Source organism: Pleurodeles waltl, chromosome 5 (genome assembly GCF_031143425.1).
Source record: "Pleurodeles waltl isolate 20211129_DDA chromosome 5, aPleWal1.hap1.20221129, whole genome shotgun sequence".
NCBI classification, from domain to species: Eukaryota; Metazoa; Chordata; class Amphibia; order Caudata; family Salamandridae; genus Pleurodeles; species Pleurodeles waltl.
This window is the reverse complement of record NC_090444.1, coordinates 1168986566-1169012846: the sequence shown is the minus strand read 5'-3', so window position 1 is coordinate 1169012846 and position 26281 is coordinate 1168986566. Positions and strand designations below refer to the sequence as shown.

At 44.4% G+C, this 26281-nt stretch overlaps 1 protein-coding gene across 3 annotated transcripts in view; it reads left to right on the top strand.

The window, feature by feature from the left end:
- Positions 1 to 26281, top strand: part of TBC1D32 (TBC1 domain family member 32) — an 804546-nt gene that overhangs the window by 65407 nt on the left and 712858 nt on the right. For 2 of the 3 annotated variants that reach the window (XM_069235394.1, XM_069235395.1), the window contains 4 exons: positions 21002 to 21163; positions 21970 to 22147; positions 22558 to 22629; positions 24992 to 25117. In XM_069235394.1, the coding sequence (XP_069091495.1) occupies positions 21002 to 21163; positions 21970 to 22147; positions 22558 to 22629; positions 24992 to 25117 (538 nt within the window). Of the gene's footprint in view, positions 1 to 15644; positions 15801 to 21001; positions 21164 to 21969; positions 22148 to 22557; positions 22630 to 24991; positions 25118 to 26281 lie in introns of those variants that run through there. The other variant, XM_069235396.1, reaches the window with a different exon arrangement.

Sequence of the window (26281 nt, the reverse complement as noted above, 5' to 3'; positions counted from 1 at the left end):
TTCAATGTGCAAGCAAAAACCAGAAGTTGGCCAACTCCCAATAGCCTTCTACAAAAACAGTTTTACTCAACTGCAGGGGCCCTGATGTCCTCATATCCTCAAAGAGCAGTGCCATACAGGAGGACTGGGAGGCATTTACGCCTATAAACTTCAAGGAGGGGCTTGATAGGTTTATTTCCCACCCTTGCAGCAAAGTCAAAAGTGGCACCAACTGTAACATTAAAAAGAACCCCTCTTCTAGAAATACAGGGTTTCCAGGTGCCTTTATCACCAAAAACAACCCACCAAATAGGGGAAATCCTGGACCTTGCTGATTACTTGTCCTTTAATCTTCAGCACCCCCACCCTACTAAGAGGCTTTCCAAAGACCATAAAATGTGATTTTTTTCATATTTAATCTCTAGATCAAGTGCTGACATAAAGGAATCATAGGCTCTGACTGCTTCACGTAGGCCATTCATAGTGCGGGCCATAAGTACTGCATCATCCGCATAGATCAATGCAGGGACACTTTTACCATTGATTTTAGGAGCATCCCTACAACGTTCCGCTAAAAAGTCAAACAATCCATTGGTATACAAAAGGAAAAGAGTAGGAGCCAGGACACAACCTGGCGCCCCCCCCTATTTAACTCAAAAGTATCCGAATATTCCCCATTTATCCCCACCCTTACATTAGCATTAGTTCCTAGGTGGAGGTACCGAAGCAGCTCCACAATGGGGGGACCCATACCTAACTGTTTTAACCTCCCCAAAAGCTTGGCCCGATTTACATTATCAAAGGCACAACTAAGGTCCATAAAGGCAAGATATAAAGGGCCAGATGTAGGAAAATCCTGCATTGCGACTCGCAAATTGCGAGTTTGAGGACTCCTAATTTGCGAGTCGCAATGCAGGATGCAGGATGGTGTCCCTGTCACCATCTGCGAGTCGCAAAGGCCCACCTCATTAATATTAATGAGGTGGGTCGCAATTTACGATCCCCTTGCGAGTCGCAGCACTCACAGGGATGGTGGCCTGCTGGAGACAGCAGACCACCATGTCTGTGACTGCTTTTAAATAAAGCAGTTTTTTTTGTAATGCAGCCAGTTTTCCTTAAAGGAAATGAGATGCATTACAAAATGAAAAAATGAAGCGTTTCCGTTTCATTTTTTCAGAGCAGGCAGTGGTCCATAGGACCACTGCCTGCTCTGAATTTTTTTTTTCAAGGCCATTCACAAAAGGGAAGGGGTCCCATGGGACCCCTTCCCTTTTGTGAATGGGTTACCACCAGTGTGACCCTGGTGGTAACTGCGATTGCTTTGCGACCGCGGTCACAAAGCAATCCTGCATCGCGCTGCGACTCAAAAATAGGAAGGGGAACACCCCTTCCTATTTGCGACTCGCAGTCCCGTTTTGCGAGTCGGTAACCAGGTTACCGACTCGCAAAATGGGAATGGGCATCTCGATGTGTGATTTGCGCCTCGCAAACAGCGAACCCTTCCTACATCTGGCCCAAAGTCCCTTTCCTGGCTAATTTATATTTACCAATCACCATCAACAGGTTTAGGCACTGGTCCTGGGTGCCAAGCCCTTCCCTAAAACCGTACTTACAGTGCCCGGCACAAAATTTCATTTTCAGCCATCCAAGCCTCAATGCGCCTAAGGATAATCTGGCCCAATATTTTAGTAAATGAATCAAGAAGGGAAAGGGATGGTAGGATTTGGGATCATTTCGGTCCCCCTTTTTAAACACAGGAATAATGCAGGCCGATCTCCAAGTAGCAGGAATTCCCACAGTAACTGCTGCATTAAGAACATTTAACAGAATAGGCGCCCATTACAGGGGGCAAGATTTATAAAGATCCATGGGAATTAAGTCCGGGCCCGGAGCTTTATTGCTAGCGCTGCCACAGAGCGCCTCCCTAACCTCAGGGAGTGTGAACCTGATTGCTAAATTGGATGAAACATGAAATTGTCTATCCCAGTTGTCTCTTAGGGGTCTCCCCTGGAAAATTTTACAAAAATTATTCACCCAAACATCAGAGGCGATGTTACAGCCCAAACCCTCTGAAGTTTCAGTTTCAATGAGACCCCCTTTCACAACCTTCCAAAACAAGCCAGGATTCTTGAGCTCTGCTGCACGTTCCAATTTCCCCCAGGCAATTTCCTTGAGATTAAGTTTTCTTGCCCTCAAAACACTTTTATACTTAACCCTTGCATCTCTAATATGGTCCGTATCTCTGGGGTGGGCTTTAAGAGCCCTCCTCAGAGTTTTCTTAGCATCATAGCAGTCTTTGCTGAACCAACCACCCACATGCTTACCAGGGGACCTTTACAGCTGAGAACAAACAGTCCTTAAAAGCTTTGTTCACTCTCAGCATTGCGGCCATTACTTCCTTCGGGCCAGAGGTCTCTACTAGAAGTGTACCCATAAACAGATTTAGATTGTCGCCCACCACCCTTTCTACTACTTGCTAGATATTTACTTGTTTCCACCCCGCTCTCTGGCCCTGGTCTTCTATCCTCACCAGCGCAGGCCCACCCGTCTTAGTTTACATAGGGAATTAAAATAGACTGCGAGGGGGTTATGATCACTCAGGTGGTTCTCTAGCACTTCTCTTCCTAACACCAGATCTCCGTGTGAGAATTATGGGGGGTGGCCTGGTGTAGGAAAGTACCATCTTGCCTGGCATGTTACCCCCATTTTTACTTGTGTGTCAGTTTGTTTTTGCGTGCCTCACTGGGATCCTGCTAGCCAGGACCCCAGTGCTCATAGTTTGTGGCCTAAATGTGTTCCCTCTGTGGTGCCTAACCTCAGTGCTTATGCTCTCTCTGCTTTTAAAATTGTCACTGCAGGCTAGTAACCATTTTCACCAATTCTGATTGGCACACTGGAACACCCTTATAATTCCCTAGTATATGGTACCTAGGTACCCAGGGTATTGGGGTTCCAGGAGATCCCTATGGGCCGCAGCATTTCTTTTGCCACCCATAGGGAGCTCAGACAATTCGTACACAGGACTGCCACTGCAGCCTGAGTGAAATAATGTCCACGTTATTTCACAGCCATTTTACACTGCACTTAAGTAACTTATAAGTCACATATATATCTAACCCTCACCTAGTGAAGGTTAGGTGCAAAGTTACTAAGTATGAGGGCACCCTGGCACTAGCCAAGGTGCCCCCACATTGTTCAGAGCAATTTCCCCGGACTTTGTGAGTGCGGGGACACCATTACACGTGTGCACTACATATAGGTCAATACCTATATGTAGCTTCACAATGGTAACTCCGAATATGGCCATGTAACATGTCTAAGATCATGGAATTGTCCCCCCATGCCAAATCTGGTATTGGGGTGCCAATCTCATGCATCCCTGGGGCTCCAGCATGGACCCCGGGTACTGCCAAACTAGCTCTCTGGGGTTTTCACTGCAGCTACCGCTGCTGCCAACCGTCAGACAGGCTTCTGCCCTCCTGGGGTCTGGGCAGCCCAGTCCCAGGAAGGCAGAACAAAGAATTTCCTCTAAGAAAGGGTGTTACGCCCTCTCCCTTTGGAAATAGGTGTTAAGGGCTGGGGAGGAGTAGCCTCCCCAGCCTCTGGAAATGCTTTGAAGGGCACAGATGGTGCCCTTCTTGCATAAGCCAGTCTACACCGGTTCAGGGATCCCCCAGCCCCTCCTCTGGGGCGAAACTGGACAAAGGAAAGGGGAGTGACCACTCCGCTGTCCATCACCACCCAGGGGTGGTGCCCAGAGCTCCTCCAGTGTGTCCCAGACCTCTGCCATCTTGAATGCAGAGGTGTGAGGGCACAATGGAGGCCTCTGAGTGGCCAGTGCCAGCAGGTGACGTCCGAGACCCCTCCTGATAGGTGCTTACCTGGTTAGGTGGCCAATCCTCCTCTGAGGGCTATTTAGGGTCTCGCCTGTGGGTTTCTCGTCAGGTAACGAATGCAAGAGCTCACCAGAGTTCCTCTGCATCTCTCTCTTCGACTTCTGCCAAGGATCGACCGCTGACTGCTCCAGGACACCTACAAAACCGCAACAAAGTAGCAAGACGACTACCAGCAACATTGTAGCACCTAATCCTGCCGGCTTTCTCAACTGTTTCCTGGTGGTGCATGCTCTGAGGGCTGTCTGCCTTCACCCTGCACTGGAAGCCAAGAAGAAATCTCCTGTGGGTCGACGGAATCTTCCCCCTGCTAACGCAGGCACCAAACTTCTGCTTCACCGGTCCTCTGGGCCCCCTCTCATCTCGACGAGTGTGGTCCCTGGAACACAGGAGCTAGATCCAAGTGACCCCGACAGTCTAGTGGTCCTTCTGTCCAAATTTGGTGGAGGTAAGTCCTTGCCTCCCCACGCCAGACAGCAATCCTGTGTACTGCGTGAACTGCAGCTGCTAGGGCTTCTGTGCACTTTTGCAAGGAATCCTTCGTGCACAGCATAGCCCAGGTCTCCAGCACTCTGTCCTGCATTTCTCAACTCACTGAGTTGACCACCGGCTTCGTGGGACCCTCCTTTGTAGTGTTGAGACGACCGCCGTGCTCAGATTTCTTGAACGCCTGTTCAAGTGCTTCTGCGGGTGCCGCCTGCTTCTGCTTGGGCTCTCTTTGTGTTGCTGAGCGCCCCCTCTGTCTCCTCCTCCAAAGGGCGACTTCCTGGTCCAGGGCAGCACCCATTTTCTTCAACCACAATCTTTGCAGCTAGCAAGGCTTGTTTGCGGTCTTTCTGAGTGGAAACAACTCTGAATCTTCCAACACCCCATGGGACATCTTCTGTGCAAAGGAGAAGTTCCTGGCATCTTTCGTTTTTGCAGAATCTTCAGCTTCTTCCACCCGGAGGCAGCCATTTGCACCTTCATCCGGGGTTTAGTGGGCTCCTGCCCCCCCCCCCCCCCCGGACACTTTCGTGACGCTTCGACTTGGTCCCCTTCCTTTACAGGTCCTCAGGTCCAGGAATCCGTCTTCAGTGCTTTGCAGTCAGTTGTTGTCCTTGCAGAATCTCTTATCACGTGTTAGTGTGTTTCTGGGGAAGTAGGGTAACTTTACTCCTACTTTTCAGGGTCTTGGGGTGGGGTATCTTGGACACCCTTAGTGTTTTCTTACACTCCCAGTGACCCTCTACACACTATACTAGGCCTAGGGTCCCTAAGTTGTTTGCATTCCACTTTCTTAGTATATGGTTTGTGTTGCCCCTAGGCCTATTGCATCCTATTGTATTCTACAGTGTTTGCACTACTTTTCTGTTTACTTACCTGATTTTGGTTTGTGTGTATATTTTGTGTATTGTATCTACCTCCTAAGGGAGTATATCCTCTGAGATATTTTTGGCACATTGTCACTAAAATAAAGTACCTTTATTTTTAGTAACTCTGAGTATTGTGATTCATATGATATAGTGCCATATGATATAAGTGGTATAGTAGGAGCTTTGCATGTCTCCTAGTTCAGCCTAAGCTGCTCTGCTATAGCTACTTCTATCAGCCTAAGCTGCTAGAACACTACTAATCTACTAATAAGGGATAACTGGACCTGGAACAAGGTGTAAGTACCATCAGGTACCCACTATAAGCCAGGTCAGCCTCCTACATTGGTGGTGCAGCAGTAGGATAAGTACTTGTAACTGCTTTACCACTTTGTCATTGGTGCTTTTCATAAGAAAAACATATACCAAATACTTAAACATATACACAGTTAACCTAACCAGTTTAACTTTCTTTCTAAAAAGTTTCAGAAAGGTTTTCAACGGTTTTGAAAAGTTTGAAAAAGTCTTTCTCTGTCCTAAACCCTTTCTAACAATCATGTCTGCAGTAGAACTTACTCCCACAGTTGTTCAGGCAACCTATGGTAATTTAAACTTTAAAAGTTTGAGGGGTCTCTGCATAGAAAGAGGTTTAAGCATTGGTAAGAACCCTACCAAAGATATTCTCCTTAGTCTTCTCCAAGAAAGTGACCAGAACCAGTATGGCCCATCCCAGGATCAGGAGGTAAGGGGGGGAGGGGTACACCCAGCAAGACTCAGAGGAGTCCCCTGAGGATGCTGGGGAAGGTTCATCCAAAGACCTGCCAGCTAACAGGCCTCCTAGTGACACTGGTTGTGGGAGGGGGTCACACACTAATAGGGCACCTTTCACTCCAAAAGGCCAGGTTACTAGAGTTCAGCCAGTTGGAGACAGGTCACACTCTGCCAATTCCCACATTTCTTCTGTGTCTCAGAATTCGCAAGCCTCCCCCTGAGGATAACACTATGGGAATGGAACTCAGAAAGCTGAGGTTGGAAGAGGCCAGGCTGAAGCTTAGACAGCAGCAGCTGGTCTTAGACAGGGAATCTCTAGATGTAGAGAGGGAAAGGCAGAGGTTGGGGTTAGTTCCCCATGGTGGCAGCAGCAGTGTTTTTGATAGCAATCCTGTAAGAGAACAAGATTCCAGAAACATACATAAGATAGTCCCCCCCCTTACAAGGAGGGGGATGACATTAACAAGTGGTTTGCTGCAATTGAGAGGGCTTGTATGGTACAGTTGGTCCCTCAAAGGCAGTGGGCTGCTATCTTGTGGCTATCTTTCACTGGTAAGGGTAGGGATAGGCTTGTTACTGTCAGAGAAAGTGATGCTAATAAGTAAACAATTTTGAAGGATGCACTCTTGGATGGATTTGACTTAACCACTGAACAATACAGGATTAAGTTCAGAGATACCAGAAAATAATCCTCTCAGGACTGGACAGACTTTGTAGACTGTTCAGTGAAGGCCTTGGAGGGATGGTTACATGGTAGTAAGGTGACTGACTATGAAAGCCTGTATAATCTAATCCTGAGAGAGAATATTTTTAACAATTGTGTGGCTGATTTGTTGCACCAGTACTTGGTAGGCTCAGATCTGACCTCTCCGCAAGAACTGGGAAAGAAGGCAGACAAATGGGTCAGAACAAGAGTGAAAAGAAAATTCATACAGGGGGTGACAAGGATGGCAGGAAGAAGGATGGTAAGTCTTCTGACAAGGGTGGAGACAAAGATAAAAAACATTCTGAGTCTTCATCAGGCCCACAAAAATCCTCTGGGGGTGGTGGGTCTAAATCCTCTTCCCACAATCAAAAGAAGCCATGGTGTTATTTATGTAAGAGTAAAGGCCATTGGGCAAGTGATTCCACTTGTCCAAAAAAACACACCAAGGCTCCCACTACCACAACCCCAACTGCAACCTCTAGTGCCCCTAATAATAGCAGTGGTGGTGGGAAGTCTACCACAAATAGCCAATCTAAGCGTGTAGCTGGGCTCACCATTAGTAGTGTAGTTGGGGGTTGGTCTTGTTAGGGAGACCACAGAGGCTGTTTTAGTCTCTGATGGTGGTATTGACTTTGCCACCTTGGTTGCTTGTCCCCTTAATATCGGTAAGTACAAGCAACTTCCCCATAATAAATGGTGTTGAGGTTGAGGCCTACAGGGATACAGGAGCCAGTGTCACTATGGTGATTGAGAAACTGGTTCACCCTGATCAACGCCTATTGGTCAGCAGTACCAAGTGACTGATGCTCATAACAACACTCTTAGCCACCCCATGGCTGTTGTGAATCTCACCTTGGGGTTGGGGGGTGGGGGCTTACTGGTCCAAAGAAAGTTGTGGTAGCCACTGAATTACCTGTAAATTGCTTACTAGGCAATGATTTGGAGACATCAGCTTGGGCTGAAGTGGAGTTGGAGGCTCATGCAGCAATGCTGGGCATTCCTGTGCATATCTTTGCTTTGACAAGGGCTCAGGCCAAGAAGCAAAGAGGATAGGGAAACTTGGATCCTGGAACAATGGACCAAGTGCTCCCAAAAGCTAGGGGTAGTAAGGGTAAATCCTTGCTCACTATCCCTCCCTCTCCAGAAGATTCCCCTTTTGAGGAAGAGGAATCCTCTCCCTGTGCAGAACCTACACAAGAGGGGCTGGCAGCAGACACTGCTGAGCTTTGGGTGCAGGGGGGGCTGCTAGGGAAGAGCTGAGTGTGGCACAGCAGACCTGTCCTACACTAGAGGGTTTGAGACAGTAAGCTGTCAAACAGCAGAATGGGGATGTCACTGATTGCCATAATGTGTACTGGGAAGACAACCTCCTTTATACTGAGTCAAGGGACCCTAAACCTGGAGCTGCCAGGAGATTGGTTATCCCTTTGCAGTATAGGGAGTTTCTTCTAACCTTGGCACATGACATTCCTTTGGCTGGGCATTTGGGCCAGAGTAAAACTTGGGACAGGCTGGTTCCATTGTTTCACTGGCCTCATTTGTCAGAGGACACTAAAGAATGTTGTCACTTTTGTGTGACCTGCCAAGCCAGTGGTAAGACTGGTGGCACACCCAAGGCCCCCTTAATTCCACTTTCTGTGGTTGGGGTGCCATTTGAAAGGGTAGGGGTTGACATAGTTGGCCCCCTTGACCTTCCAACAGCTTCAGGCAATAGATTCATCCTTGTGGTAGTGGACCATGCCACTAGGTATCCTGAAGCAATTCCCTTAAGGACCACTACAGCACCTGTGGTGGCAGAGGCCCTCAGGGGAATCTTTTCCAGAGTGGGCTTCCCTAAGGAAGTGGTGTCAGACAATACCTCAAAGCTATGTTGAAGGAGTGTGGTGTAACATACAAGTTCACTACCTCGTATCATCCACAAACAAATGGTCTGGTTGCGAGGTTTAATAAAACTCTCAAAGGTATGATTATGGGACTCCCTGAAAAACTCAGGAGATGGGATGTCCTGTTGCCATGCCTCCAGAGAGGTACCCCAAAAAGGAGTGGGCTTTAGCCCCTTTGAACTCCTCTTTGGGCACCCTGTGAGAGGTCCCCTTGCACTTGTGAGGGAGGGTTTTGAACAACCTTTATAAGCTCCAAAGCAAGACATTGTGGACTATGTACTTGGCCTAAGATCCAGAATGGCTGAGTACATGAAAAAGGCCAGTAAAAACCTTCAGACCAGCCAAGAGCTCCAAAAGCAATGGCATGACCAGAAGGCTGTCCTGACCCAGTACCACCCAGGACAGAAGGTGTGGGTATTGGAGCCTGTCGCCCCAAGAGCACTCCAGGACAAATGGAGTGGACCCCATCTCATTGTTGAGAAGAAGGGTGAGGTTACCTACTTGGTAGACCTAGGCACTGCCAGGAGTCCCCTTAGGGTGCTCCATGTCAATCGCCTAAAACCCTACTATGACAGGGCTGACTTAACCCTGCTCATGGCAACTGATGAGGGACAGGAAGAAGAGAGTGACCCTCTCCCTGATCTCTTCTCCACCACTGAAGCGGATGCTCCACCACTGAAGCGGATGGCTTAATGGAGGGAGTGGTGCTTGCAGATTGCCTTACTGCTGAGCAGAAGGACAACTGTGTGAATCTCCTAGGCCAATTTTCTGACCTCTTCTCACTTACACCAGGTACCACTCCCTGGTGTGAGCACACAACACTGGAGACAGTTTACCTGTCAAAAGTAAGATTTCTAGGCAGCCTGACCATGTCAGGAATTGCATAAAACAAGAGGTACAGAAAATGCTGGATTTAGGAGTGATTGAGCCTTCAGAAGGCCCATGGGCTAGACCAGTGGTGTTTGTCCCAAAACCTCACAGTAAAGATGGTAAAAGAGAAATTAGGTTTTGTGTTGACTACAGAGGTCTCAATCAAGTATCCAAGACTGATGCTCACCCTATACCCAGGACAGATGAACTAATAGATACACTGGCTTCTGCCAATTATCTACACACTTAACTGCAGGGTATTGGCAGATTAAATTATCAGAAGATGCTAAACCTAAAACTGCATTTTCCACCATTGGAGGGCACTATCAGTTCACTGTGATGCCCTTTGGTTTAAAGAATGCACCTGCCACTTTTCAGAGGTTGGTGAACACAGTCCTGCAAGGTTTGGAAGCTTTTAGTGCAGCATATCTAGATGATATAGCTGTCTTTAGCTCCACCTGGGATGAGCACCTGGTCCACCTATGGAACGTTTTGGAGGCCCTGCAAAAGGCAGGACTCACTATCAAGGCTTCAAAGTGCCAGATAGGGCATGGTAAAGTGGTTTATCTGGGCCACCTGGTAGGTGGGGAACAGATTGCACCACTGCAGGGGAAGATCCAGACCATTATGGAATGGGCTTCCCCTACAACTCAAACCCAGGTGAGAGCCTTCTTAGGCCTCACAGGGTACTAAAGGAGGTTCATTAAGAATTATGGCTCCATTGAAGCTCCTCTTATTGATCTCACTAGTAAGAAGATGCCTAAAAAGGTATTGTGGACAGCTAGCTGTCAAAGGGCTTTTGATGAGCTCAAACAGGCCATGTGCTCGGCACCTGTCCTAAAAAGCCCTTGCTACTCCAAGACATTCATAGTCCAGATTGATGCTTCAGAATCAGGGGTTGGGGCAGTGCTATCACAGCTTAACACTGAGAGACAGGATCAACCTGTTGCTTTTATAAGCAGGAGGTTGAGCCCTAGAGAAAAGCGTTGATCTGCCATAGAGAGGGAGGACTTTGCTGCGGTCTGGGCACTGAAAAAGATCAGACCATACCTGTTTGGGACTCACTTTATTGTTCAGACAGACCACAAACCTCTATTATGGCTTAAACAAATGAAAGGTGGAAACCCTAAATTGTTGAGGGTACAGGGAATGGACTATATAGTGGAACATAGACCTGGGAGTACCGACTCCAATGCAGATGGACTCTCCAGATATTTCCACTTAGACAATGAAGACTCATCTGGGCAAGGTTAGCCTTATTGTCCCTCGTTTGGGAGTGTGGGGGGTGCAGAAAAGTACCATCTTGCCTGGCATGTTACCCCCATTTTTACTTGTGTGTCAGTTTGTTTTTGCCTGTCTCACTGGGATCCTGCTAGCCAGGACCCCAGTGCTCATATTTTGTGGTCTATATGTGTTCCCTGTGTGGTGCCTAATTGTGTCACTGAGGCTCTGCTAACCAGAACCTCAGTGCTTATGCTCTCTCTGCTTTTAAAATTGTCACTGCAGGCTAGTGACCATTTTCACCAATTCTGATTGGCACACTGGAACACCCTTATAATTCCCTAGTATATGGTACATAGGTACACAGGGTATTAGGGTTCCAGGAGATCCCTATGGGCCGCAGCATTTCTTTTGCCACCCATAGGGAGCTCAGACAATTCTTACACAGGACTGCCACTGCAGCCTGAGTGAAATAACGTCTACCTGAACCTAGTGAAGGTTAGGTGCAAAGTTACTAAGTGTGAGGGCACCCTGGCACTAGCCAAGGTGCCCCACATTTTTCAGGGCAATTTCCCCGGACTTTGTGAGTGCGGGGACACCATTACACGCGTGCACTACATATAGGTCAATACCTATATGTAGCTTCACAATGGTAACTCCGAATATGGCCATGTAACATGTCTAAGATCATGGAATTGTCCCCCCATGCCAAATATAGTATTGGGGTGCCAATCCCATGCATCCCTGGGGCTCCAGCATGGACCCCGGGTACTGCCAAACTAGCTCTCTGGGGTTTTCACTGCAGCTACCGCTGCTTCCAACCCTCAGACAGGTTTCTGCCTTCCTGGGGTCTGGGCAGCCCAGTCCCAGGAAGGCAGAACAAAGAGTTTCCTCTATGAAAGGGTGTTACACCCTCTCCCTTTGGAAATAGGTGTTAAGGGCTGGGGAGGAGTAGCCTCCCCCAGCCTCTGGAAATGCTTTGAAGGGCACAGTCTACACTGGTTCAGGGATCCCCCAGCCCCTGCTCTGGTGTGAAACTGGACAAAGGAAAGGGAGTGACCACTCCCCTGTCCATCACCACCCCAGGGGTGGTGCCCACAGCTCCTCCAATGTGTCCCAGACCTCTGCCATCTTGAATGCAGAGGTGTGAGGGCACAATGGAGGCCTCTGAGTGGCCAGTGCCAGCATGTGACGTCAGAGACCTGGTTAGGTGGCCAATCCTCCTCTGATGGATATTTAGGGTCTCTCCTGTGGGTTTCTCATCAGATAACGAATGAAAGAGCTCACCAGAGTTCCTCTGCATCTCTCTCTTCGACTTCTGCCAAGGATCGACCGCTGACTGCTCCAGGACGCCTGCAAAACCGCAACAAAGTAGCAAGACGACAACCAGCAACATTGTAGTGCCTAATCCTGCCAGCTTTCTCGACTGTTTCCTGGTGGTGCATGCTCTGAGGGCTGTCTGCCTTCACCCTGCACTGGAAGCCAAGAAGAAATCTCCAGTGGTTCGATGGAATCTTCCCCCTGCTAACGCAGGCACCAAACTTCTGCTTCACCGGTCCTCGGGGTCCCCTCTCTTCTCGACGAGTATGGTCCCTGGAACACAGGAGCTGGGTCCAAGTGACCCCGACAGTCCAGTGGTCCTTCTGTCCAAATTTGGTGGAGGTAAGTCCTTGCCTCCCCACGCCAGACAGTAATCCTGTGTACTGCGTGAACTGCAGCTGCTAGGGCTTCTGTGCACTTTTGCAAGGAATCCTTTGTGCACAGCATAGCCCAGGTCGCGAGCACTTCGGCCTGCACTGCTCAACTCGCTGAGTTGACCACCGGCTTCGTGTGACCCTCCTTTGTAGTGTTGAGACTACTGCTGTGCTCAGATTTCTTGAACACCTGTTCAAGTGCTTCTGCGGGTGCTGCCTGCTTCTGCATGGGCTCTCTGTGTTGCTGAGCGCCCCCTCTGTCTCCTCCTCCAAAGGACGTCTCGAAGTCCCTGACAACAGCACGTCCCGCGTGGCGGGAAACTGACAGCGCTTGATGGTGCTCCCTGGGGCTGGGCTCCGCCCCCTGCTCCTGTCTGCCGCTTCCGGTTTTGGGACTCGAAGTCCCTGAGAGCTACGTTTCCCGCGCGGCGGGAAACTGACAGCACTTGATGGTGCTCCCTGGGGCTGAGCTCTGCCCCCTGCTCCTGTCTGCCGCTTCCAGTTTTGGGACTCGAAGTCCCTGAGAACAGCGCATCCCGCGCAGCGGGAAACTGACAGCGCTTGATGGTGCTCCGCCAACAACATTTATGTTGAACCAAATGTAATTTGTCACAACAGATTCACCTTGTTGTAGTTGAATACCAAGCCTAATGGTGGAGACAATAGTATGAAACCGAATGAGGGAAACTCAAAAGCTCCTCTTAGGGATGAGGAAATTAATCAAGCTGATAGGGTGAGGCCCTAAGAGCTGACATAAGCAAAATGAAGGGGATGTTTCAACTACTAAAAGGTAAACTACAGATATTCCTGTACAATGGAATTATCCCTAATGAGTGCATTTGCAAAACGTTCCAAAATTGGAGAGTCTAGTGCTAAGCCCAATGATGTAATAACACTAGCAACTGGTCTAATCAATAGCAGAAACGTTTAGCTACCTACTGAGATAGAGGAGGATATTAGAGTGGAATAAGGCCCCATTTCATGTCTCCCAGTTTAAAATATTGGTTCAACATTATGGCGAGTAACTTACATTAAAACACAATCCTTTCTAAACAAGTTTTTCTCTCAGTGGGTGGGATGCCACAGGTTTCTCCTCTCCCTGGATGTCGTCTATGTGTTCCATAATTAGAATCCTAGTACAGAAAGCAACACAACCCTTAGGAAGCAACAAGCGCTATACTGAACAGACACTGGCCAATTAGACCCCCAACAAGCTATTAAAGTCAACATAAAAGAGTAGCCAGAGCACTGCAAGTGTGATAATAATAGTACTGATCCCTCAGGGCGTCAATGTGAAATATACATGGTTTGCACAGGCAAAAGAATAATCCAGACGCCACTCCGATTTTGCAGCCACACACAATACCGAGCCTGCAGAGCAGGATGTCAGTAGATGGATGAAATGAGCTGGGCAAATTAAATACAGACCTCAACCGGGGTGTCATTCCCAGGCAGGGGAAGAGGCTAGCAGCATGCGACTCAATCCCGCTACGAAGGGAATTCAAAGTTGTGCGTCATAGCCCCATAAACGTGCTACCAACAGTGCCGCCTACCATGCAGAGGACCACACCGTGGAAGGAACTACACCAAGTTGTTGCCCGTGAACCAGCGTAATTGCGTTCCCATACCCCAGTGCCCAAGAAACCTTCCCGCACAGCAAATACCTCAGCAGTGCACATAAATGAGACCAAATCGCCCAATATTTACACAACAGTTAAGAGAAACGTGTAACGGAACTTAACTCAGCTGCGACCAGCAAAGAAAGAGAATGTGGGAAAATAGATAAGGGACTATGTTGAAGGCATGGCCTGATTGGCTGTTGGACTTCTTTTGTTTCATTCTCAGTGGTTCATGGGAATGGTAGTTTTACATGTTGTGAAATGGCTGCTGTTAAATAAAATACAGAGTAAGTTAGGCATAGTTCTCGCCTCCGGTCCTGGCATAAACTTTAAAAATCTGATGGTGTCTACAGTGCAGTTTCCTAAACCAGAGGGAGGGAGGGAGGGAGGGAGAGAGAGAGAGAGGGAGAGGGAGATATATATATATATATATATATATATATATATATATATATATTCCACACTCCAAACTCCGTTAAAGAGGGCCTCCAACTCTGCAGGGCGGCTCCACAACACGGGAACGGAGAATCCCGTGAAATTGATCCAAAAAACAAACAAAGTGCAGGAGCCCCGATTCCATGTAAGCCACATGTTTATTTCTCAATAATACTGGCAGCAGAGATCACTTTCCTGACGCGTTTCGGCATTGTTGCCTTGTTCACAGGTGATTGCAAGTTACCATAGGTGCTTAAATATCATTCAGTCACGTGCCAATTAGCGTATAATACTTCAATGTCCATAATGCATCCTTATAGTCTTTAAAACAATGGTGTAGTCTTCAGTATTGCTTAATAGCGTTATTTCACCACAGTTTCTAATTGCATATTTAAAGGTGCCAAATATTCCTGTTCATAAAGTGGCCACGTGCACTCCATTATATATGATTTTTAGTAACTCGCATTTCTTTATACTCACTGCCATGAATAGTCTCTTTAACAAGTGGAGAACAGGAACGTGAAAACGAGGTGAATCCCTCTTACTTCGCCCTTTCTCACCTCTGTAAACATTATAATAGGTTAAATCCTTTTCTTTCTTTAACAGAGGCGAGCGAGTCATGCCCCCTAAGTAAATAGTCCACACTGCAAACTCCGTTAAAGAGGGCCTCCAACTCTGCAGGGCGGCTCCACAACACGGGAACGGAGAATCCCGTGAAATTGATCCAAAAAACAAACAAAGTGCAGGAGCCCCGATTCCATGTAAGCCACATGTTTATTTCTCAATAATACTGGCAGCAGAGATCACTTTCCTGACGCGTTTCGGCATTGTTGCCTTGTTCACAGGTGATTGCAAGTTACCATAGGTGCTTAAATATCATTCAGTCACGTGCCAATTAGCGTATAATACTTCAATGTCCATAATGCATCCTTATAGTCTTTAAAACAATGGTGTAGTCTTCAGTATTGCTTAACAGCGTTATTTCACCACAGTTTCTAATTGCATATTTAAAGGTGCCAAATATTCCTGTTCATAAAGTGGCCACGTGCACTCCATTATATATGATTTTTAGTAACTCGCATTTCTTTATACTCACTGCCATGAATAGTCTCTTTAACAAGTGGAGAACAGGAACGTGAAAACGAGGTGAATCCCTCTTACTTCGCCCTTTCTCACCTCTGTAAACATTATAATAGGTTAAATCCTTTTCATTCTTTAACAGAGGCGAGCGAGTCATGCCCCCTAAGTAAATAGTCCACACTGCAAACTCCGTTAAAGAGGGCCTCCAACTCTGCAGGGCGGCTCCACAACACGGGAACGGAGAATCCCGTGAAATTGATCCAAAAAACAAACAAAGTGCAGGAGCCCCGATTCCATGTAAGCCACATGTTTATTTCTCAATAATACTGGCAGCAGAGATCACTTTCCTGACGCGTTTCGGCATTGTTGCCTTGTTCACAGGTGATTGCAAGTTACCATAGGTGCTTAAATATCATTCAGTCACGTGCCAATTAGCGTATAATACTTCAATGTCCATAATGCATCCTTATAGTCTTTAAAACAATGGTGTAGTCTTCAGTATTGCTTAATAGCGTTATTTCACCACAGTTTCTAATTGCATATTTAAAGGTGCCAAATATTCCTGTTCATAAAGTGGCCACGTGCACTCCATTATATATGATTTTTAGTAACTCGCATTTCTTTATACTCACTGCCATGAATAGTCTCTTTAACAAGTGGAGAACAGGAACGTGAAAACGAGGTGAATCCCTCTTACTTCGCCCTTTCTCACCTCTGTAAACATTATAATAGGTTAAATCTATTGCAGTGTGGACTATTTACTTAGGGGGCATGACTCGCTCGCCTCTGTTAAAGAAAGAAAAGGATTTAACCTATTATAATGTTTACAGAGGTGAGAAAGGGCGAAGTAAGAGGGATTCACCTCGTTTTCACGTTCCTGTTCTCCACTTGTTAAAGAGACTATTCATGGCAGTGAGTATAAAGAAATGCGAGTTACTAAAAATCATATATAATGGAGTGCACGTGGCCACTTTATGAACAGGAATATTTGGCACCTTTAAATATGCAATTAGAAACTGTGGTGAAATAACGCTATTAAGCAATACTGAAGACTACACCATTGTTTTAAAGACTATAAGGATGCATTATGGACATTGAAGTATTGTACGCTAATTGGCACGTGACTGAATGATATTTAAGCACCTATGGTAACTTGCAATCACCTGTGAACAAGGCAACAATGCCGAAACGCGTCAGGAAAGTGATCTCTGCTGCCAGTATTATTGAGAAATAAACATGTGGCTTACATGGAATCGGGGCTCCTGCACTTTGTTTGTTTTTTGGATATATATATATATATATATATATATATATATATATATATATATATATATATCTTAATCTTATAGTTTTGATTAGCTGAGGGTAAAATTAGCCCATATTCTTAGATCCTCACTTTACTGGCTAAGAATTTGGTCAACATCTGAATTAAACCATACAAGTGTCCACTGGTGGCGCTTGGAGCGCTGGATAAGAACTGTAGTAGTCCTTGGCTTAGATTTCTGAAGCACTGGCGCCAATTTTCGAGTCTGGGAATGCTTTGGGACGACCCACCCTTTGTCTTCCACTGCTGTGTTTCCTAAGATTGTTAAAGGAAAGACTCTGGTCCACCTTATTGGATAGCTGGTGCAAAACTGTAAAACGGAGTGACCAATCTGAAAAAAAGTGTTCAATTTAAGAGTGTCCCAAAATTCGAAGATTATTTTGATAACACTATACCTTCATCAGCAAAATGGTTTTATGGTAAATTCAGGCAGTGGGATTTTACCTATTTACAGTTTTAGTTCAAGGTGGTCACCAAGTGATAATAAATTTGATGTTTTCCCAGGATGTAAACTCGAATTGGAAACAGAAGCACATTTATTTTTTCTTTTGTAATGCATACGTTAATATTAGAAACAATGGATTCGTCCATTTTGCGATTATCGTGTGTAAGGCAGTACTATACATCATTGCGAATTTTTAAGTCCGACACTAGTGATGTTGTTTATGGCCTGACTAGGTGCCAGATGTATCAAGAATGCCTTTTGCGAGTCGGAATTAGCGATTTCTTAAAAATCGTAAATGCTATTACTGAATCGCAAATTGCGATACCGGCCCCATTCGCACCTATGCGATTTTTTTGCATTTCCAAAATTGTGATTTCTTAACTGGAAATCGCAATTTTGGAAATGCAAAACCCCAGGGTGCTGGGGGCCTAAAGCCCCCTCTGCTGCACCCCAAAAAGGTTTTTAGGACATGTAAGGTGCACACATGCCAAAAGGGCATGTGTGCTTTACATGTACATTTTAAAAATGCATTTTAAATGCATTTTTTACATTTGCACATGGTTACCACCAAGTTCAACTTGGTGGTAAATAGCGATTCCTTAATGCCCAATTCGCATTAAGGAATTGCTTCTTACATGTGCTTTAGAAATCGCAAATAAGGAATCCTTATTTGCGATTTCTTATTTAGAGAGTCGCAATTTGCGACTCTCTAAACAAGGTCGGAATTTTAAGGAATCGCTATTTTAGCGATTCCTTAAAATTGCTTTCAGAATGCCTTTGATACATTCTGAAATGGCTTTTTGCATTCGCAAACGGGCATTCGCCCGCTTGCGAATGCAAAAAGCTTTGATACATCTGGCCCTAAGTTTTTTGCTCTCCGCATTGCCTTTGAGGTCAACCTTAACAAATTGAAGATGGAATACTAGTTTGTATCGGATTACGTTATAAATGACATTCTAGTCCAACTTAATTTACCTTGATGCACTTTAGCACAGGTCTGAATTAAGTAGTATTTTATTGAGCTTGATGATTTCTAAACACATTTTTTGTAGGAAAGTTTGTTGTGTATTCGTTGTTATGTTGCATTTTGTACGTCTGCTTTTTATGTATATAGATTTTATATGGATATTTCTGTTGTTTTAATAGTTAAGTTGTATGAGGTTATCCCCGAAATAAACTTGTATTGATAATGGTTCGTTTAATGTATCATTTACCACTAAGTCCCTTAATACAAAATGTATCACACCTAAAGAAATCCACCATCTTAGGGTTCAGAATGCATTGGGTTTGATAAATAGCACCTAAAATACGTTTTTGAGGAAAATACTGCAGATCCTGGTGATTTCTATCCAAAATATGCATGTTTCATTCAATATTGGGCATTTTTCCCCTGCTAACATATGACATTTTGGCAGAATTTATGCGAACATTATCACAGCCAGTAATTACTCGGTGCAATAACATTCACATGACTTAAAATTCCAATCTCTGCACAAAAGGGATATGAACAAGGATCAGAATTGTTCAGGCTGTTCACAAATAAAGACTTAAAGATCTAGACCCTAGATTCCTTGTTTAATTGCATTCAAATCCCAAAATGTTGGCACCAATCTTAATAGCCTAATGCACTTCAAAATGACCCATTTGTCACTAATGTCCGAAAAATCTGTAGGGGAAATCTAAACCTTGCAGAGTAATCTTTAAACTATTCCACTATTGATCTGGTTTCTGGTTTCTTCAAAATTCAAGATTCTGTTTATTATTATTCAAAAATTTCTTGAGAAGAACCCATGCCTCTCGCAACTGGGAATTTCCCCCCTGTAAATTAGGCCATTCATTAAATAAGTGCAAATTGTGTGTGTGTGCGCAGTATGGCTGAACAATTTATATGGGGGAGTCTCTTTTTTGATTGGTGCAGATCATAAGCTGATGAATGACTGGCCAGGTGAAGTATCACCTTTAGTTGCTAAATTAATGTGTGTATCACACAAGCATGCATTGACTGTTGTGAACATTGCATGTAAAACAACTTTGTCCATGGGTTATTTATCATATGTTTCTTGGCAACGAGATTGCAGTGAAGATAAATGGGATAATGAGACAGATTTAGTGGTGGTGTGGTTGGCTGATGGTGAATATAACAAGGAAGTGGTGATGAAAAGTCACAGGTTTCATGTGACTAAAGTTAAAGGATGGTTGAAGAAGAAGGCTTTAGACTTGACTCTACTGCATATTTGAAACAACAAAGCAAAGGCGTGACAATTGAAGCTGATATTATTCCGCGAGGGCATGGCCATGATTGGTATGGAAAACAGCTGGGAATGGTATATCGGTAGCCAGTTGACGACAGTGATGTCAATTTGCACATAAAGAACTTTGGGCTGTTTAGATCAGCAGACAAAACTCTTAAGATTCGGACACGTCCACACTGCCATGTGACACTCGCAGAAGCACACGGCATAAGCTGCGCACAGACTTTGCAGGCCTCATCAACAGCATGGTGGGGTTGGCGCTGGAATTTCACTTGTTGCCGTGTAAGGCCGGAACATTGAGGCTACAGATGTTTTAAGGCATGGGTGAAGTGGGTGCTGACCGGTGGCCCTACCTTTTTAGGGGGCTCCCTCATAGAGCCAACTCTGTGCAGCAGAGCGTCCTGGCCTGAAGATTATGATGTTATGTAACTAGGGGCCATATGTACAAACACTTTTTCCCCATAGATACAGAATGGGTAAAAACCTTTGCTACATCTGGCCCCAAGATACGCGATGAGGTAGAGATCCAGAATATAGAAGGTTGCTAATGTGGAGTGTGAAGGAGGGATGTCTGCCAGTTGCTGATGTATCCTGATGTAGATGCGGTCTGTGCTGTTACCTATTTATTAATGAAGATAAGACCTCCATTTACAATTGAGTGGCACCTTAATTGGACCTTTACAAAGACCTCGAATAATTCTTGAACATACTGTTTTCTATTATTTTTTTCATGTGGGTGATGTATGTTAGTCTTTTACAGACGATTAGCAGAGAAATATTGTTAACGTTTTTCAACACCTTACAACATCCATAAAAAAGGTTTCTTTTAGATCAAAAGAGGACCTCGGGTGAGGAATAGGAGGCGGTAACAGAGGTAATGCTCGATAATATTCGTGAGCTGCTGCTGTATTACAAGATTGAAAAACACACATCACAATCTCTAACTAGTAGCTTTAAAGACATTTACAATTTGGACCAGTGTGCCTGTTCACTGTCAGTGACCTGTCAAAATAGGGCATAAACGAGCTGAATTTGAATCATAAATTCAAAGCTGTTCTGAATAGGGCCCACAAAATCAGTTTAGCCCAGGGCCCCCAAAATCTTTTGTTACTGCTTGTTACTGCAGAAACTGAAAGCAGAAAGCTAATTAACAATAACTTTTGTGGAAGTCAGCACAGAAGGTAATGAAAGCTGAGGTACTGGGAAGTGTAGCTTGCGGTTGTCTCTCTATTTTCCAAAATGTTCCATATTTCTCTAAGTATGACTTGTAATCCCCTCATAATTACCGTGACCAGGTGTCCTTTTGTTACCAAACAACTTCACATCTCGAAAAAGCAGTATTTATCTATCGCTCGCAATCTTCGTTTGTAGCAGCAGCATCTGCGTATTCAAAGCAGCCTCCCAAATGAAAGACAAGTAGTCTGATGAGAGGAAGATGGAAAACAGTGCATTTACTATATGATTTGTTTTGTCACAGCTATGAATTTGTGAAGTACCTTCGCCATTACATTAAAAATTCCCTTGGCTCCGTGATCGAAGAAGAAACGGAAAAGTGTACTCTGGCCCAAAGTCGTGGTGAAACGTCAGGACATGACACCCTTGTTCAGCAAGTAACTAAAAGGACGCGCGAATCTAAAGAGTGAGTACCTCTGGAAAGCTTTGAACAGTCCCTCTTGGGGTGAGCTCAGTTGCTTCCGAAATAACGAAGTGGCAAAAGTTGGTGAACTTGTTTAGACCTAAATTACAGAATCCGATTGGTACCTTGAGTAATTCTGGAAGGAGATTCTTTCGTATTTCAGATTTACAGTCCTGTGCAGCTATTTAAAGTCTCATTTAAGGTTTCATGATTTATGTAATCCGTGAAAACGTTGCCTTTGTCAACGAGCCTGCTGCAGAGATGTGTGTGCTACCTGCTGGTTACTTGTTTAAACTGAGGAGCGCCTAACTCTGCCTTGATTTGTTTGAGATTGATAACATTCAGCTGCGAATATTGCCTGTCATCAGTTTTTAGGCTTAAGGGGTTAGTGCTGCATGAGAGCCCAAATATGATATTTCTTTATTATTGATTAGGGTCGTTAAATTTTGTACAAAGCAGCGTTGGAGGTGTCAGTCTGATAGTGTTATATGTTAACTGTCCTCAAGCTGTTTTCATCAAGATTTACGTTGACGGGTATTCTGATACTGTGAAGTGTCTTATCACCTCATTGGGATTAGTGTCACTGGTTGTCCCCCCTTTCTTAAAATCGGAGGCATTGCTTATTTTTTCAGTTATTGTCTCTCGTTTGCTTTATTATTATACCAGTGAGTAGTATTTCTGATATATAGACATTTCCATTGAAAATCTGTCTTGTTTTCGTTGTGATCCCCTTAATCAGTCGCAATGTGCTTGTCACGAGGTTGGCCTCCTGTAGTATTTACACATGTTTTTTTACTTTGACATTAAAGGTACCGGGACATGATGCAATCCCTAAAAAATGTCATGGTGGTCGTAGTAGACTCGCTTATTAACAAATTTGAGGAGGATCAAGTGAGAAGTAAGGAGACCCAGAAGAAGAGCCAGCGCAAGCAGCACAGCAGCCATTTTACTGATAACTACTCCGACAGTGATTCTTCGTTTAACCAGGTATGATTGTTTACTCCAAATACAAAAGCGTGTGATAGTTGCCCAGTGCGCCAGTATCCTCTTTACCCCTTGTGGTGGTGACCACTATGAAAGACAGAATATAGTATTTGTAGAAACCCAGAATTATTTGCTTGCATTGTTGTACAGTGTCATTTGATATATTGAGTCATGTGGTCCTACCTACCACACTGTACCCAAGCAAGTAGTATCATATAGCCATGAAGTAGACAATTTACATGAAGAGGTTTATCTTCTCAGGTTAATCACACCCCACCCAGGGACCACTTTTCATAGGTATACATTGTTCATTTTGAACTATCAAATTTGCCTGCAACATACTGCAGTTTTATAGAGCATCCTTTGGGAATGTGCACTAGACTCACTCTGAATATTTTGCTGCCTTATTACAGAGCTACTCTTTCATGAATCAGGAGCAACTGCAGATGATTGCAGAAAGGCTTGATCCAAGCCAGTCCAAGGAGGTAAGCCTATGAGAACTGTTTAGGCATGAATGAAAAGTTTAATCCATGTTCTATAATCTTTTGGAAAAGCAGCAGTCACAGCAAAATAGCTTTTTCAACACCGTAGCCAAACCGTTGAGCTGCTGTTTGGTCCAAGGAAGATTGTTGTACCAGAACGGAGGTCTAGATGATTAAACTTCTGTTTTCCGGCGTTATGCTCCGTAGTCAATGCCCAAAGAGGTAGGTAACAATTTCACCAGAAACAAAACTGTAGCGCTGTTTATCAGGCTGCCCTTCATAAAGTATGGAGTTAGACCATGGCATTAACTTTTACTCCTTTATCATTGGAGAGTAAGTGTAAGCTGAAACCACCCTTTCAGTCCTAATGCCCTTTATGAGTTCAGAACATTTTGATCTGTGCTTAGGAAATATTCCCCAGAACTCTGATTACAGGGTGTAAAATGTTTTGAAAATACTTGCAGAGTACTTGTAGAAGTGGATACCCATCATTTAGGAATCGTTTTTAATAAATACAGTTACTGAGTACCTGCAGGAATTCATATCAGTACTTTGCTGATATGTCAGTATAAGTCAGTTTGTACTGATATAAAGGGCAGTGCTACAGTCCAGGTGGCTAGCTAAAGATCTTTAGACACACAAGGACTAGCAGTAAGGCGACTTTAGGTTATAAAAAAACTGACATTTTAACATAATGCTTCTTCAAATAAACATTCACAATAACTGCATGATGGAACATAGTTCTAATATAAATTTTTCCATGACCCATTCCACACTCCGGCAACCAAGAAAGAAAAATGAATTTATTATCGCTTCACAATCATTCAATTGGTTTGTAGGAGAAAAAAAAGTAGAGGTGGTGCTATCATATAAATATTTAGGAGTCCATCTCGAACCACGTCTGAAATGGAAATGCCACCTGCTGTTGATCCATGCAGAGGCCCACTCACAAACGTATAGTTTCAAGTTGGTTAAGAGGAAGCTGGATTGTCCAAATTCGTCTCATCTCAGTCATGTCAGCTCAGTTGCTTCCAGCCATTTCTTATGGGACCGAAGTACTGCAGGGTCCAGAGATTCCCTCATTAAATACTAGCCAAGTTAAAGCATACAAGGCCATCTTCAACATTCCGAAAAGTGCCTCCCCGGCCCAGATCAGACTGGAGATGGGCTTAAAAAATCTGAATTTTCAGCGACAGGGAGCCTTTCTCAAAGAATTATGGAGGCTACGGCTTGCAGAGAATACCTCTATATCACACTTCTGTTGGCAAGAAGTGCAGGCTCAACAAACTAGTAATAGAAAAGATTCCTGGGAAAGCTACCGAAACCAAGTCATTATTAGCCAGGGTATGGAAGATGCATGGAAATGTGGCATGGGGAAGTCCGAATTTAATAGATTAGTTAACATCTCTGTCCGCTCTCTTTCACTCATCACAGACAAGGCCTCCTTAGCCAAAAGATGGCACGCCTAGGCAGTTTTAGGGTGTTACTTGACTGTTTTTCTCAAGGTTACTTAGCCGAACACGTAGCCATTCGAACAAAACAACAATTCTTGTTTTATCGCATGGGATTCTTTGATACCAAAGCCGCTCGACCACCCTGGAAAGAGCAGTATCTTGACCAAAACTGCCGCCTATGTGGCTACATTCAGGGATCATTGTTGCACACCTTTTGTACCTGCCTAGCTTTAGGGCCAGAAAGAAGGAAGCTGCTAAAATTTGACTTTTTATCCCATAATATCCTCTCCTGCAGACTGGCGGTAATAGCTTGGCTCAAGGGAGTCAATTCTATTCTGCTGCTGGGGGGTAAAGTTCTTACAATTGCTTCAAAAGCAACTGACCATGGCCGATTTAGGATAACTGTGATGCGTACAGCGTTGCAGACAACACATCGCAAGTAACAGTTTATATGTCTTACCTCCACTTCAAGATCTCAGTTTTAATCCTCAATTATGTTTCCGCTCTGTCCCAGAACAGGCAAAAGTTTGCAAAAGTGGAGTGCCTTGGCCATCAACTACTAAATGTTAGTTCACGAGTTTTACCGCTTTCTCTTGATTTTTGTTTAAAAATTTCTTCATGATTGTTGAGGCTAGCTTTTCTTCCGAGTCCAAATAGGCAGCTTTATCAATGGCTGTAATGAGCAGGCAGGGCTCCCAACAACTCTATTCAGCATCTGTTAATACTCTAGTCCTCATTGCTTTCAAGCATTTTTAAGAACTTAACTCTAGCAACTGGTCATTTTATTATGTTTTATCATGTTTTATATTGCAATGGTTTTTACTACTCAAGCAATAAAGATTTAATAATGATTAGTGCTTCGCAAGAAATTTTACTAGTTCTTATCACTTTCTGTTCATTTATTTTCTTAGGTACGGCTAGATGCATTGAGGACATTGTGCTCAGCTCCCCCATCGGATGTCCTTAATAGTGAGAGCTGGACTACACTTCGTAAAAACCTAACCATATCCCTTGCAGATCCTGATTCCACGTTTACTGTAAGAACACATTTGCCATACTCAAATGTACACGTTTTGTATTGTATATTATGGTCCCTTTTGAATATTTTAATGTGGGTTGATAGTTCTGTAAAGAATATGTATACTTTCAGTTGAAGTCAAATGATCTGATTGACCTTGTGAGCCATCTCATCAGCATTTTGATTTCTTTTTCTTAAACATTTTCAACTGTGGTGTGAGAGAGGTCTCCCTGCAGAGAAAATTCTACTCTCATGTATGTAGCATGTATTTGCAGGGAGACCGATTGGAGTTTAAGGACAAGGATTCTTTGCAATATTAGAAGTGATTAATGCATGGCTGCCTGTTCTAGGCCGTAGCCATGTCTTCTGGCCGTGTGGCTAAATATGTCAGTCTGTGTATCTGTCTGCTTATTATTCATCTATTTAATTAAAGAACTCTCTAAGTGATAAGTTGCATTGTTTTCAGATGTTCTTTTTAAGTCAGGAAAAGCCTTGCTGTCTCTCCCCCACTCCTTCTCTGCTTTTTGTCCAGTTTCTGTGGGCCAAGCCTGCTTTGCTTACAGAACCCTAGACTGATCACCTGACACAGTGATACATGTAGGCCTCCTGACTCATTCTTTTCATTCGTACAAAATATTTTTAGTTTGCTAATGTTGATGCTTTAAAAACATACATGGAATTCCAGAAAACTGATGGGGTTTGGCTATCTTCGTACCTGCTGTGGAACTAGAAAGCTCCATATGGACTAACCTTCAAACAGTGAGGACCATTGCAGAATAACCAAAACCGACAATAATTAACCCTTTTATCTCTTAAGCGGATTTTGGACAGAATTTCAGAACTTCCAACTTGGTAGAAATGACTTAACCTTTCATGTCTCCATGAAGCAGATGAAAACATTGGTTATTTTTGAAATTGAGAATAAAATAGCTCCTTATAAAATTGTGCTGCTGTGTCTTGACTGATGGAGCGGTCAAGAATGTATTTAGGACAGTGGTGCCTACAAGGTCCTGTGCTTGGATACATGAAATATTTTGAGCTCTTATAGCAACACCAGGAGGGAGCAGAATCTATTGCGGTATCCAATTTTAAGAGGAAATGTATGCTTTCTTTCCTTTTCTATGGCTTCTAGGGAAAGACAGCAACCAGATGGTACCTCTTCTATAGAAAACATGCACCAGCA